We start from the raw sequence: 16934 nt of genomic DNA on the forward strand, positions 1-16934 counted from the left end.
AATAATAATAATAACAATAATAATAATTATAATAATAATATTAACAATTCATAATCATTGTAATGACGACGATGATAATAATAATCAATAATATATAGGTAGTACCAGTACAAATAATATGAAGTATTACAAATTGTACTATAAGTACAGTAGTACGCAAAGCCAACGTTAATGTTACTTGTAATGTTGTAACTCGAAAAAAGAAAAACGATTTCGCGTAATGTCAAAACTTAAAACGCTCATAACACAAAAAGTATTTTACATAAAATATTTCCCTATTTGAATACTGTAATATTTCGAATTACACGGGTATAATGTACAACATTTGGTAAATACGACTTCACAAATACATTTTCAAGAACGGAACTCTTATACCATAAAAAATCCTGATTACGTTAGTCGAAATAATAAAATATATTTTCAGTTACTGCGCGTCTATACACTCGTAAGTTACACTGTACGCTATATACAGTGTGATATGTTAAAATAACAAACACAATATTATTTTCTCGGAGCTATGTTGATAATCTGCCGTTAGTCTGCAGTCCCCTCCAACTGAGTACTGAAGGGTTTAACAAGTGACCCATTCTCCGACCAACACGAGATCGGACGTCCGCCTCCGGATTCTGAACGAAATAATAATAATAACAATGCGGCAGTGGTTTCGCGCAGTTTGACGAACCCGTTCGTATACAGCGCCCGTGCTGTTTCGTAATAATAAACTACTTTAGAATTTTAGTAAAACGTTTTTTTGTTTTTATTCGTTTGTTTGTTATTTATTTTTCGGTTTTTGCCACCGCCAACAACACGTTAGCGGCAATAACAGTAGTCATTTGTCCCCGAAAGTTTGGCATCGCTCTACCCGAACGGTAAACACGCGACAAGCGATCGTAAATCAGGTAAAGTTTCTCGGCTGTATTTTGTTTCGTTTTATTTTTCCGCGCCACACGATACCTAATAATATGACGATTTCCCGAGGTGGTTATACTATGCCTATGTATATTATTATGATAAAATATTTTTATAATCGTTTAATGTGTACTGTTGCGAAATTACGCACGAGTTTACAATATTATCATTATAATAAATACCTATCCCGTGTTTAAAACTTTTAAGAGGACGGTACCGCACGCATTTGTCGTCTCTGCAGGCGAGTCACCTCGATGTGCATCAAGCGTAAGCAATTATAAATTCTCTAAATTCATCTTCGGCACATTTTTTTTTACAGCACAGTTTTGTGGTTTTTAATGTCTGATTATAATTGTATGCCAGTATGCCACTTAAAGACGATAAGTTTATTATCGCCTTATCCCCGTTCTCGCTCGTCGATGTTTTTCGACGTTTCAACATTAAAGGCTATAGGTAGTTAATCATAGTAAAGCGACTAGATTAGCAGCATAACAGTTTAAAAATGCTCACTCGACAACTGATGCGTGTGAATTTGTAAGACGTCCCATTATTCTATTATAATGATTGTATATTTTTTTTAAACCAGTCATTTAAAGTCCCGCCGAATATCCGTGGCACGCTATAAACTATAATATATATTATATAATGATATACCTAGGTATAGTTCACGAGAACATGTAGATTAACTATATGTCTATATTATGCATATACTGTTATCGTTCGTGATTGTTTTGTCATCACATTTAACCAGTTTACTTCCACTGTTTTACTCTCCCTCCCCACCCCTCCTACTTAGATAAAACTTCGAGCTTTACATGGCCGATACGCGAATTTAAACGAGTTTAAGAACTGCTTCATCGATCCGGTTGTATGATGAATGACGATACATAGATGTGAAAAACAATAACATATCATGCAATTTCATACATTTTGAGCGGGGTTGTATTTGGGATGTGGAAGGATTTTTTGGAATTTTTTTTGTGTGATGTATCTGGACAGATTATTTTAAAGAGATTTACAGATGATATTATGACGTAGTCCCTCGTGCAGTATTCTGTTTTAGTAATTTATTCTATTCTATGCACGCAGTGTTATTATCTTTGTGCCTATATAATTATTTAAGTACCTATTGCAATCTACGCTGGACTTTTCCCTCAACCAGAAAAGTTTGAATTTTAAAGATTCCTCAGGTCTTATTGTCTTAACAATTTAAAATTTTAAAAAAAGGAAACAGTTACCTAAGACCTAAGTCCTAAATGGTAATTAAGTAGGTAGTAATATTGTAAGTTTCTGCAATGTATTAGTTCTGTCATAAATGCATTTACTAAAAACAAAAACAAAAAAAATGAAAAATCAGTAAACTTTCTACCTGAGTAATTAATTAAAAATCCCTATTTGGGTATGATTCTAAGATTTTATTTATTATTTCCATATTTAATTTGTTTGTTTATTTTACCATTGGCATTAGATTCATTATTCTTCTTTAATTTTGAACATGCGCTTCTTCACCAAATCATATTTTATTTTTAGAACTGTTGATCTTAGAAATTTACAGATGGGTGATGGCCAATTCTTTTATTTTTTCTTGTAGTTATTTAGTATAGTTTACTATATATTTTAATCCATAAAATGTAAATTAACTCATTTATTACCCTATTCATTTAAATAGCTCAAGCTCAACTTCCAGTGTTTTTACAAACAATTAATCTACTTTACGATTGAATGTAAAAAAAAACTTTTTGGTTTTTATTTATATTACATATTTGTAAGGCTATTGTACGGTCACGGATAACTGTACTTATAAAACACCTACGCTCGGCCGTGGCCCATGAGTGTATCAATAATAATTTCAACTTGAACACAGTAATAAATAATAATATTATGTAGTATATAGAAAAGTACCGAATGTAATTAATTAAAAAAAATTCAATTTTTACAAAATTACAAGATTTTCATAAATATCACTACTATTTTAGTAATGTTTTCTACTACTACAATCTGTTAAATATTTAAATTTGTGTTTGATTGCAAAAATATTATTTTTTTTACGCCTCGCTGATAACTGATAAATGTAGTCATCCTGATCGCCAGGCAGGAGTTAGTCACTGAACAGGTTTTTTCGTTTCATTATAGTAGTATATTCCCTGTCACCTCATATTACCTAATTCGTACCTCATACTTATTAATTTAGAATATAGAACACAAAACCAAAAACAATGATTATAATATGAATAATAGATGTTTGTTTATTTTTATTTTGAAAAATCTAATTTTAAATGGAATAAAAAAGGGAAGTGTTATTAGTTATTACTGAGTGCCTTCGATGTTATAATATGTTTATTTTTAGGATTTTTTTTAACAGTATACAATTTTTAGAAATACGTAATGGGGGGGGGGGAGTTGCGGCCACTAGAGACCCCTGGAGCCACCTTTGAGTGAGTTCACTGTCTTTGTCAATTATTACATACTCATATTGTACCCCAAAGTACAGGTTGTATAAATCTTTAAGAAAATTGAAATTAAAAATTAATTAAATTAATTATTCAATAATATTATATGTTTGGGTAGGATTATCCTTCCGAATAAAAATAGAAACATAGTGAAATGGATGAATAAATAATAATTTGTATCACTTAAGCTATTTACCTTTTTTCTTAAACTACAGCTCTTCATATTGTTGGTGGTACTTTTAATTTAGACTTTGAGGTTTTTTTTAATATTGATTTATTTGAAAATGCACAATCTATAATTAATTTAGGAAAAAGTAAGTTGGTTAATAGATACATTGGCCTGAATTCAATAATATACTTGACACTTGAGATGGTTGTTTTACAGATGAGACAACAAAAATTTTACATCGAACACAACAGGGGAACTATAGTTATTATTTGCGTGGAAAGTCAGACAGACAGATATATCAGCATGCATTGGGGATGGAGAAAATTTAAATAGCAAAATTGTGTGTGTGAAGCTTCAATTTTAATCTTTGCACAAAGAATGTTGAACATTTCCAAATTTATTGCACCAGGTGCAACCTTGTCATAGTCAACAAGAAATTGGTTGAGGGACCTAGGCAGTATAATAGTTGATTTATGATAGACATGAAAAATATCTCTGGTAGCAAATATTTTTTCCTAAAGTTAATTTTGAACAAAGGTTACATCTGTCGGAGGTATTAGGCTGCAAATAACGATTACGTAGATATGTCTTCTTTAAATTGCTATGAGTGAAATCAACATTATTTACTTTGAGATGTGTAACTACAGCCCTATAAAAGACTGGACTGAATTTATATTTTAGTCTTAGGAATAGCGTGAAATGTTTGCATTCGAATCAGGTCTCATCGGTTTCTGATGACTTGTCTTATTGGTTTACAAAAATGTGTGTATTTTAATACGGATCTTTGATAAAAGTATGCAGCGGGGTAGAGTTTTCTGTATTATTATTTCCATTGGTTTTGGCCTCATTAGAGGTTATCATGAGTTCATCTGGAGTTGTCGCAATATTGAGAATTAACGATTTAAAGAGATGATAATTTTTGTATGATTTTTGATGACGAAGTGATATTGTTATTCGGTGAACGCAACCAAACGATTGTTATACTCGCTTCGACTGTCAATTGATTATTTGGTATTCGCTACCTATCGGAGAAGTCGGTAGGTGATAAATTGCTGGTCTGGTTTGACGATTTAGGGATCATTGGCCATGAGTCTATCTTATAAGTTTTATTTTTGGCAGTGTTTGATGAGCGGCAATTTGCGGCACTCGCTATTGTGAAAAAGATAAGATACGAGAACATACAGATTATACATCAATGTGGCAATCGAAGGGCGTAAAGGCGGCGACCGGTTTGAAGTAACTTAATCATATTTGTAGTTCATACAAACTTAATTTTAAATTAATATCAACAATTTCGACGTTTACCTTTCGGTAGAGGGGAGAGATATTTTAATGTAAAATTGGTTTAGTTGTATGTGTAATATTCGAACATAAATAAAAAACAGGGGGAGAATACTGCAGAATAGTAAGTTGTGAGTTACCTACCTACGAAATGTTATGACGGGACTAGACTTTGAACTTATACTCATACTAAGCATAATATAATTAACGGTGCAATGCATTCAACTTACTTTCATCAGTTATCAATACTAATCCAGTTTAATAAATCAATTAATATATTAAATACCTACAGTAATTGTTCATATCTATTGATGCATTAGACGTTCATAACATTAAATCTTAATAATAAGTCTGATAACTTATAAGTTATGAATATTCTGAATATTTATTTATCAACTCAATCCAAGCAATTGCTGTTAAATGTTTTATTTTGCATATTCTTTATTTGTATCGGATTGTTTCGTTTCATTTTTTTCGAAAATTGTATAAATGTATAACATTTAATGTTAATACTACGCTGTTTGTGAACATATTTAAAAAATAGTGTAGTGAATTCTGTATAATTTAATTCTATTGCTATCTACCTCCTAATAGGTAAGTATAATAAATTGACTCTTATATTATTCTTAATTTTAACTATAGTGATAGTTCACAGACTGAACTGTTATTTCTATACATCAAAAATGCTAACCATGGATATGAAAACAAAAGAATTAAAGTAGTACTTATAATATTAGGTAGGTATACGTATTATTATATATTTCCAAACTATAACAGTTTGTCATTTTGGTGCCCGCGAATTCGTGCAGTAATAGTTACTAAAGTCATATAAAAACATAATTTTACATTATTTACAGTTGTTATAGTTTTTAATTTTCAATGACAAATAAACTTCCGGGTACTGAAAATATCATTGACTATTATTACAAAAATACATAGCTATACTTTAACAACATAAAATATAAATGTAATGTTTTGGTATTCTAAATTTTAAATCTACAAAATTAAAAGAAAAACTGCATAGATTTATGTTTAGACAAATTAATATTGTATGCGATTAAATGTTATTATATTGAAGCAATTATTTATTATTCTGAAATTTAAATTTCTAAAATTCGAATTTCAGACGAGCAACTATTAAGGCTTGGGTTAGAATTTAAATTCTCTAAAATACAACGAAATATGCCTTTAAAAGTAGGCTGCGTAAATAATATATTATGGTAAAAAATAAACTTAAAAATACTAGATTACGCACTGGTTTATTGTATAAAAAAATTGTGTTGAAAAATAAATTTAAATATTTTTAATCTTCAGTAGGTGAAACGGATTTTTAATAAACTTAGGTATGTTTTTAACTCGCCAAAAAAATATGTTAAATCATACAACATCCCAAACCTATAGTTACCTATAATTTATGAGTAGGTATTCAAAGTTTATTTGAGGTGAGTAGTAGAGAAACAGTTTGCAAGGCACACCTGTGACCACTGAACTCCGCTAAGCTAAATTTCAATTTGGGCCGGGAATGCTGCTGTTTTTAAGGCCAATTTAAATTTTATTGAAGAACAAATAAAATGCCCAGTTTGTTCATATGGCATGGTTTGAGTAGGCGTAAAAATGGATAGCTGACACTGTTGACAGCTCTGCCCCATAAAGATGTATTTTTTGTGAGCTGGTAATTTAAGAAACTGATATAAATAATTAATTATTATTGACCATATCCTTTTAAAGTACTGTACTTTGGAAATATAGAGTATTCTACACACCGTTTATATTATTATTCAAATAAAATTAGTAAACTTACTGTCGCATAAATAGTTACAGCTTAATACACAATACTTTAAACTATCTATATGTTTTGTTTGTTTCAGAAAAGTTCATAGATCATGATGGAAAAATCGGTTTTAAAACAATGTCGAGTACCTGAAAGTAATAAAGATCAAAAAGAAAAGAACACTATGGAACTGACCGTTTCTCCAAATTACAATGAGATACAAAAAAATATCAATGGTTTATCCGATCCTCCTCGTGTAGAACAGGGTAATTCCCCGACACAAATTGTTCAACCCACTGAAGACAACGAGCTCCAGCCAACTATAAATAATAAAAATGGAGTTTTTGACAATGTAGATACAATTTACACAATATTTTATTCCCGTTATTAAATATAAATAATATTTTGTTGTATATAATTTATATTTGATTCAGTTACTTGGAGATTCTGATGACGACACTTTGAAAGCTTTTGATTTGTATAGAAAAAAAAAACTTTTAACTCAAAGTATGATGGACATTGCGTTATTTTCCGCAAACGCCAATCAGTTGAGGCATGTCTTGGAGACATTCGATGGCCAATATATTTCATACATTTGCGTAGTACTTATATCGATGAGTATACTCCTACAAGTAAGTAAATTTAATTTTAAGTAATTTATTATAAACCTCTATAATACTTGTGGTCTGTATTATTGAAATTACTTTTATTAGATTTTGGTTGGCATGACTATGCTCTTGAGTATTCAGTACAATGTAACTAATTGCGAAGAGCGAAAAATGGCATTCAAGTACAACAACTATGTTATCGTCGGCATATTCCTTATAACTGTGGTTAATATCTTAATATCTGCATTTGGAAAACCGGCGTAGACGTAGGTTATACGGTGCAAATGTTCAATGGCCCATAATAAAGCTCCTCTCCTTATTTGCACTATATTTGTGACAATTTATATGCAGCATAATTATGCTATATTTTACATACATATTAACGAGTGCCAAATAAAATGTAATCATATAAATGTAACTTTTGCCAATATTTAAAATTGAAAAAAATTTGTATACATATGAAAATGTATTAGCTCATTATATCTATTTATTGACTGCTGTACTCCTGGATGATGGATACTTGATTAAAATATCAAAAAACCACAGACATGCACACATGAATGATGAACAAATATTAATTTACACACACTTATCTCCATATTCATATTCTCGATAAAATGTGTTATTGTAACTTATTTATGTATCGATTATTAAACTTACTATTGTGAAATACATTTTATAAGGATATTATAAAATATTTATAGGTACTTACAATATCATTTTTTGTACATATTATACAGTTATAGTTGCTCATTTATTAGTATAAATACTGATTAATTTTTATAAGGTTATAGATTAATTCTAAGTTTCTAAAAAAATAATTAATTGAGTACATATACTTGAGTAATATATATAATATATAATATATGTATATATATTCAATTTTATTTTAACACTAGCTAAATTTATGAATTTTATAATTTGTCTTATTTATAAAATTATACGGGTAATTTAAATTATTTCATATTGTATAATATTTACATTAAAATATAAAATAAATGTAATAATTTAAGCGAGTAATAGGTACGCTTTGTATACAGCGCAAAAGATAAAATATTACTAACTACCATTATTTTTAAAATTAACACTAAAATAATATAACTGTTAATAATATTGATAACAAGGCTGTAAATTTACTTAAAAAGAAATTTAATTTAATTTACATAACGGATTACTTATATTGATCATGCACTGATTTACTTACAACTTCATAAATTATGTACATAACTTGTTAATTTTAAGTTTATTCCAACGTATAAATACATATCTAAATAATTTCAACATTTTTAGTAACTATATTTCTTTTTTTTTGAGAGAGGTTATCGATAATTATGCTAACCTATACTAAGTCCAAAGCTAATGAATGACATCTAAATTTAGCTACATTAAAATAAAACTAAACATTTTTTTTTTGGTTTATTAACTATATTATCTGTCAATAATTTAGGCCTAGCATTGATTTATTTTTGATTTATTGATCAATTAATGGTATACTTACAAATACAAAGCATAAGATATAAGAACTGTTATGAATAATATATAATAAGTTTATTTTTTATACTTGACTAATATCTACTGTTCACTAAATATTATAGTTAAATATAATTAAACATCTAGACTTGACAAAGTGTGATTCAAAATTAAAATAACTGTTTTATCTTTAATAAAATTATTTATTATAATTTAAAGTGCACCTACCTATAAGAGTACTGGTTGTATTTGTTAGATTTGTTTTTGTTATGTTCATTTGTCCATAATATTGATGCCAAATAAAAAAATATGAAATCTAATTATTATAGAAGACGTTATTAAATAACATTTTGATTACAATAAAATATATGCCTTTTTTTTGGTTTGTTAAATTCTAATTTATCCAATGTATACCCTACGTTTAAAATATCTTGCATTATTTGAATAGTGTGTGTTATATGATAGTAATAATAATATGCAATAATAAAATTCAAATTTAATTATGTAGTTATTATTATAGTGATTATACTGAAGAGTGATAAATAATATCTTTAAAATAAATGGTTGGCCTTAATTTTAGATTTGAGAGGACCGATGAATGTATTGGTTTTACAATGTTGAGTATTTTGTGTTTGTGTGTTTAAGGTCACTATTTTTATTAAAAAACATTGTTTGGATCATGGTTGTCAATATATTACAAGATTCCTCATGCTTTTCTACGTATAATCAAACAAATTTATCAACAATTTGTTAAAATCACATTATACTTTAAGAGCTTTGTACTGTTTAAAGTGCAAATTTTTTCAACAATGGATATATATACCCATAAATAAACTGTTTCTCGCCCTGATCAATTTTTGATATTTTGTAATAATTCAAAAACGAAAATCCCGTAGATGCTGAACTTGACATTTTCTTTAGATGTTTATTTCATCATTTACACTATAAATTTAAAGCAATTTATAGACATTTTTATTATTTTTTTTCAAAAAATGTCGATACAAATATCATAAAATATGCTTAGAAGTATAGTTTGACAAACTACCTTCGCTCAGAATCGTTTTTCCAATGATTTATCACTGAATTCAAATTTAACACATCTATTACAGTGACCCATTCGACACTTACTGTACAGCAAAGTAGTAACCACTTAACCCACCTTTAAAAAATAATATTTCTTCTATTTTTTTTGTTTCCAGGGTAACTAAAATTGATTTTAATAAAAAAATTCAAGAACTATTATTGTACTAACTACTAATTATACTATATTAGCTGGTAGTAATATTGAACGAAATTCATTTTAACTATTACTATTATCGTTGATTTTTAATGCTATTATATAATATGCAATTTGATTTAATTGCAATATAAATATTGAATATTATTCATAATTATAATATGTCCTTAGAAATAAATGCTGATAGAACGTTTCTTCTCAGAGTCGTTGTTAGTAGTATGCAATGACTATTATCATTGAATTACAATTTAACACATCCATTACAGTGACCCACTAGATACCTATAGTACTTCCTACACAACAGAGCGGTTATCTACTTACCAGCTTTTTTCAGCTTTATCTGAATAATTAAGTTATTTACTACTACTAATTTACAATATACAAGCAATAGCCTAATTAGTATACTACGTAGGTATAACGCAAACAGATAACATTTAATAAGAATTATAATATGTAGGACGTATAGGTACCTACAAGACTTTGAAAGTCTGTACAAAGAAAGCATCCGTTAACAATATCATTGTTCATAAATATTTAAATAGAATTTATAAATTATAACTCATACCAATCTCAATTCAGGGTATTTTAATTCAGATTGAAGTTATCAAACAGTGATAAACTTGGCCATTTGAGAAACACGGGAGAGCTAGCTTTCAAGGGATTCCACTAGAAGCTTAAACCGTATAAATGTTTATTATATTTTCGATAATTTATGTTTATATTTATTTTGTGCATCAATAAATGTTGATACATAATTATACCTTTATTATGATACTTCATATTATATGACTTATATTACTGTTAAATTTTGTCTGAGATAAAAAGTATTGTGTTATCTAAAGAAGACAAACAATTATAATATGATAAATAGCCAAAAAATATATATATACCTATACACATTTTCTTTAGAGTTTCTAACTTTATTGAAAATGGTACAAATGTATAATATTGTATACATTATTTAATTATTTTTAAACAAAATAATTTATTAAATCATAAAATATGTTCTCAATAAAAATAACACGCACCTGATATAAAAAAGGTTATTTATTGTTTATTGAGTTATGTACCTAATTGCATTATAAAGAAATACTAAGAAAATGTATGAATGAAATGATACATTTGTACGCGTAATAATTAATAAGTAATAACGTGTTGTATTACTCACTAAGTAATATTGCTCCTTATATAAAACATTAAGTACACATGTTCTCAAGGTTAATAAATGATGATATTGTTTGAATAAAACAACTAAATATAGGAATCCCCTACTAACATATAACAATATTGTTTTTTTATAAATGCAAACTGAATATTGGAAATCACATCCACAGGTGGACACTTGTTGAAACTAGATTCGAACAGTAGTTAAGCTAAAATAATGGCTGCATGTCTTCCGTCTCACTGCAGTACCGAACGACAGGTCTTAAAGGATCGAGATCAAGTGCACACAAGTAACTGCAAGACCGTTGAGCCAAAGTCAATAAACGCGGCAGTACGAACACCTAACGGATCGACCGACATTAAGATACAACAACTAGAGATGAATGAAATCATTACTGCAAATCGTAGTTCTGCAGTAGATTTTTCGACTGATCACAATAATACAACCGGTTCAAAAATGTCATCAGTAAACAATCAAATCGACAAAAGACTCCCGGCAGACGACGACAATTTATTACCGGACCAAAACGTTATAGCCAATGAGGTATGAAAGCGGATTAAATAAGTGTTACTTTTCTATATTTTTTTTATTTTTAATATACATGCAATCTATACTTATATTTTATATAATAATCGTACCTATATAATATGATTCATTCATTTACTATTATTAACAATGACTTTAATGTTTAATGCATATAGATAAGCGGGGAGAACTCATCAGTTGACGGAACGCCTAAAGTTAATTTATACAATCATGAATTGCATATACATAAATAAATAGATTACATTTTAGATTATAAGAGGTCTATAAATTTACCCCACGATTTAACACATAAATTACAATAAGTTTATAAAAATGTGGATATATTTTTTTATACAAAATAAAAGATATATTAAACTACTACTTGCGATAATAATTAACTTTTAATAGTAGGACTTGATTGACGTAATAATACATATTCTTTATAAGGGAATTTAAATATGAGCAACAATGTAAGTGTAAGGGCTTCCAGCCCCCACTCCCCAAATACATTCCAAATGAGTTTTCAGCTTTAATCAGCTATCAGCAGTGAGCACCTAAGACTCCTTCAATCATTACTACATACAAATTAAAATAAATGCCTATTCATATTTCTGTTGTATTACATGCTATTAAAACTCAACCAGACGTGTATGTTATAATTTTAATATCGAAAGACCAACAGAATATCGAACACAATGAAAAATTTAAATTCTTCAATCTCGTGTTTAAACTAATCGATCATTCTTGTATAACGCATCTATAATATTTTTCAAACTCCAATAGAAACACTAAATGAGGACACTTCCTTCATCCTTGCCTATAATAAACGAATAATATAGCTAACCAAATCACTATATAAACGATCCAGAAATCGACTATAAAATCATGAAAAACCATTTATCGTGTAAACCTACTTAGTAGTAGGTACATAATAAGTCGGCTACTACTGGCTATACTTAGCCACCAGTAGTCCACATCACCTCCTGAAAAGAAATTAGTGCATCGACAATTTATAGTATTGTAATGATAAAAAAAATCTAATTCCAGGTGATCGGAAATATGGACGAAGATACGCCAAGAGCGTTTAATTTATACAGAAATAAAAAGTTATTGTCTCATGGTATGATGGACGTCGCACTGTTTTCCGCAAATGCAAATCAACTAAGATATGTATTAGAAAATAGCGATGGCAGTGCCCTTTACGTAATTTGCGTGGTGCTCTTGTTGATTAGCATATTTTTACAGGTAGTTATACTAATTGTTAATTTTAGATTTGCTAATAAATGAGCTTGGCCATATTAGATTTTAGTTGGCGTAGCGCTTTTACTAAGTGCTCGGTACAATGTGACTCATTGTGAGCAACGACGGATGGCATTTAAATTGGGAAACTATGTCATTGTTGGTATATTCCTCATAACGGTCGTCAATATTTTCATAACGTCATTTGGAGGACCAACAGTAAGTTCACCTACAGTAGTGTTGTCAACTTCTATGACTGAGCCACCAAATGAATTATTATAGATCAAGGCTATTTATAGATTTATCATCGTAAAATATTATAATTATATTTCAAATTTTTATCAATAAGACAATAAATAAACTATAAAATATACTTTTATACACATAGGAATTTATAGTTTTTAAAGTCAAGAACTCTAGACTAATAAGATAAGATGAGGAACAAGGGCTTAACTAAACTGTATATTAAAAATTTAAATTTAAAAAAAGTATGGTTCAATAATGTATAATGCTAGGCAAAAAGTGTTATAATTTTTATTTTGCCATTATTTAATAATTAATGTATGTTTTAATATTATTCTAATTATGTACAAAAATAAAATCTTTTAATTGAGATTTAATATTTTATTTTAAAGTGAGTGTTGATTTCCTTACAAAAAGGTATGGGCAAAACAATATAGGCAGTATACAATTATATAGGATTGGATGCATCCTAATTTTTCTAAAAATAAATTATGCATAAATTAAACATTTTGAAGTAATGAATAGGTACTTATATCTCTATTAAAATTTAAAAGTTATAAAGGTTATAAAGGCAATAAAGACATATAACAAAGACATTTTCATATTTAAGTAGATTTTGAATTGTTTTAAGATAAACTCTATTTATTATTATTGATAAAGTTATTTATTGCTTATTAGTCATTAATATTAAACAAGTATTAATAATTAATAACAAATTTAAAACTTTGAAATAAATTTTACTTTAAAAAAAATCCCATAAAATAGATATGTACCTATTTATATATTCATGAAATTATAATATATTATATTACATTATGATTTATGAGTTATGACTAAGTAGGTACCTAATTTTTAATAATTAGCAAAATATAACATAATATAATATCTGCTTTAGCCTCTAAGTAGTGGGTACCTATTTGTATTTTTTTTTTTAAGTAAAATTATTTGTCAACAATTATAGGTAAATATATGAATATATAATATATATCTACAGTCAAACCTCTTCTAACGGACACCTTCCAATAGCGGGTATTTTTAGGGAACGGGGACATTTTCACTACAGTCAACGGGAAACCGCCGAAAAGCGGAATTTTTATCTTAATTTGAATAATGAAAAAACAACGGTACTCGTTACGGGACGATAAGATAAGATTACGACAAAAATATCACTGTATGGCTGCCAATATTTCGTGCATTTTGTTAGATGGTGTATGTCTTCTCATCATAGGTAAAGGTAAATGACCGAGAGCTTTCAAATAATTGGACGTAAATAAATTACCTATTGACTAATATTGGAAAAATATGTCTGAATGACGTCAAAAATTATGACAGACGGGCTTAAAAAGTTCGATAGTTATATTATCGTTAAAACATTAAATAATAACATTACTATTATTATTATTAATTATTTTATATGTCGACTATTATTATTATTATTATAATACTAACAACATTATATTAACTTCTTATGAGTATAAAAGATTTACCTTAACGCCAATAACCCTGGTAGTTGAGGCGTACTTATAAATAAAAAATAAAAAGAAGATTTACCCTCTCTGAATAGCGGACACCTTAAAAATAGAAGACACAATTTTGGAGACAGATAGTGTCCGTTACTCAGAGGTGTTTCACAGTATTAGGCATGCCTAATTAATTACACTTGTTAATATTTAAATTAATTTTGCACTGCAAGTTTTAACCGGTAAAATGTGTATATTTTATAACTGTACCTGAGTATTTTTAAATTGTTTACATATCATTATATCAAGTACACACATATTGTGTTGGTGAAATAAATAATCAATCAACATTATATGTCTTAACTATATTATTTGTATTAGTACTTTTAAGTTATATTACTTTGTGTTAATTAAACATATAATAAGCTTAAAATGTTGATCTAATTAAAGTTTGTTACTTGTTAGCAGTATACCTAATGGTTAATAAATGTGCAGTATTTTGCTAAATGTTACTTGTAAATAAATAAATATTAAATGGGTTATATTAATATTATTTTGTAAACAATTGAAATTATATGAAAGTACGAAGTATTTAGGTTATATTTATCATGCCATTATATTTTCTATATTTTCTATATTCTATTTATTTATTTTAGCAAGTATACTACCTACTAACTTATGTTTGACAACTTTTAACTATACTGCTAAATAGTAAATGGCTTTCATCCTCATCATTGAGAGTGTTACTTGGTAGCAAATTGGATTTAGTTGATACTTTGAGTAATGAGGGGTCAAAAGAAAAAATTCTCAGCATTATTCAATATACCTAAATTATAATCAGAAAATTAAAAAAAACCCCAAGTATTTAAGCAATATAGTTTACGACGACGTTGATTGTGTTTTTTTGTTATTACCTACTCAAAAAGTCAAAAATTAATATGCGCACAAAACCAATTTATTTTAATTTTTTTATTTTAATTACAAACCCTACAGGAACATCTATTGTCACTACTTACTACCATTGATCACATAAACCATGGATTATATAATCAATATTACTACTCACTAAAATCAATACAGTATACTAGTATAGTAATATCACATGTAAGATGTAACAAATACTGAAATACCTAGTTACAATATATAATAATATGTATACACTATAATGTAAAATTGTATCAAACTTATAAAATCATGTTGACATATTTTAAAACTACAAAAAAATAAATAATTATAGGGATATGAGATTTTCACCAAATATTCATAATATTAGCATTTACAAGGCATAATATTATAATTTCCCATATATTTTGGCTCATTTTGTGCTAAAGGTACTTACAACTGGCTTCTGCTGTTCACCTATAATCTATAGATATTTACCAATATTTTTTTAGTTTATTTTCATTTTACGAAAGATAAAATTTTAGCGTATGTAAAAGCTTGACAACTTGATTAAAGGTCCTCATATTGGTTCCTACTGTAATATTAAAAGATATTAAAAATACATAGTCACAAATATTTTATAAGATCGTTTGAAATTCAGATTTCGATAAAATCACTATAAATTTTTTTAAATAATATATTTATATTATTGAATAGGCACAATTTATTTTATAGACATTTTAACTTTTAAGTAGGTATTGTCCTTCATCATATACAATTATTTATCATTGAATTCAAATTTATCACATCCATTAGGTACTGTGCCTTACGTAATTACGAGGAACATTTGACACCTCGGTACCATACAGCGGAGCGACTTCCCCTGTTTTTTTTTTCTATTAATTTTATACCTGTAATACCTACCTAATTAAAATGTTGTTTCGATGAAAATACTACCTAATTATATTGTTCTAAAGTATATAGACAACGTATATATATATATTGTACTTATATAAATACAATACACTTCAACGTCCATATAATGTACACATTTTTTAATAATACACTTCCCACTTCGTTTTCAATGTGTCAATTCTATACGAATCGCGGAAAAAAAAGTCCCACACTAGGAAAAAAAAGTCCCGATGAATATATAAATACATACAAAGTCATATAATATCATAAAAGATGTTAATTACTTGCAATTTATTACAATTCAGCGAGTATACTTCGGGGTACGTTTGATACCACTTCCGCGAAAATTTGAGCAGGTAAATCGTTTGTTAGCTTAGCTTTTTCCACCATTAAATTTTTTATTTTAGTCGCAGAAATAAAATTTTCATTTGATTCATGCACATGATCGTTATTTACAGAAATCAAAGTTGGCTTAGCTATGTTCAAATTAGTTTTCAAAAAACATGGACACTTCATAGAGCTGTTTTTTGAACACCTCCAACGAAGAAAATTAGAGCATTCTTTATGGAAATTGTACAAAAATCCCTTATGCGCAACCTGAGGGTATTTT

At 27.9% G+C, this 16934-nt stretch overlaps 1 protein-coding gene across 6 annotated transcripts; it reads left to right on the plus strand.

Annotated features, from left to right (window-relative positions):
- Positions 1 to 424: 424 nt before the first annotated feature.
- LOC111027862 (ninjurin-1-like) lies at positions 425 to 13354 on the plus strand. Of its 6 annotated transcripts, none has more exons than XM_022306326.1 (5): positions 425 to 899; positions 4648 to 4764; positions 11230 to 11603; positions 12633 to 12830; positions 12888 to 13354. In XM_022306326.1, the coding sequence occupies exons 3-5, from the start codon at positions 11277 to 11279 to the stop codon at positions 13104 to 13106; spliced, it is 744 nt and encodes a 247-aa protein (XP_022162018.1). In that variant the 5' UTR covers positions 425 to 899; positions 4648 to 4764; positions 11230 to 11276; the 3' UTR covers positions 13107 to 13354. The 6 variants fall into 6 exon arrangements, with proteins under 6 accessions (XP_022162018.1, XP_022162017.1, XP_022162020.1 ...); XM_022306328.1 differs by lacking the exons at positions 11230 to 11603; positions 12633 to 12830; positions 12888 to 13354 and adding exons at positions 6678 to 6932; positions 7015 to 7212; positions 7294 to 7928 and having other exon boundaries at positions 598 to 899; XM_022306325.1 differs by lacking the exon at positions 4648 to 4764 and having other exon boundaries at positions 426 to 899.
- Positions 13355 to 16934: the final 3580 nt, after the last annotated feature.

This window comes from Myzus persicae, unplaced genomic scaffold, assembly GCF_001856785.1.
Source record: "Myzus persicae strain clone G006 unplaced genomic scaffold, MPER_G0061.0, whole genome shotgun sequence".
NCBI classification, from domain to species: domain Eukaryota; kingdom Metazoa; phylum Arthropoda; class Insecta; order Hemiptera; family Aphididae; genus Myzus; species Myzus persicae.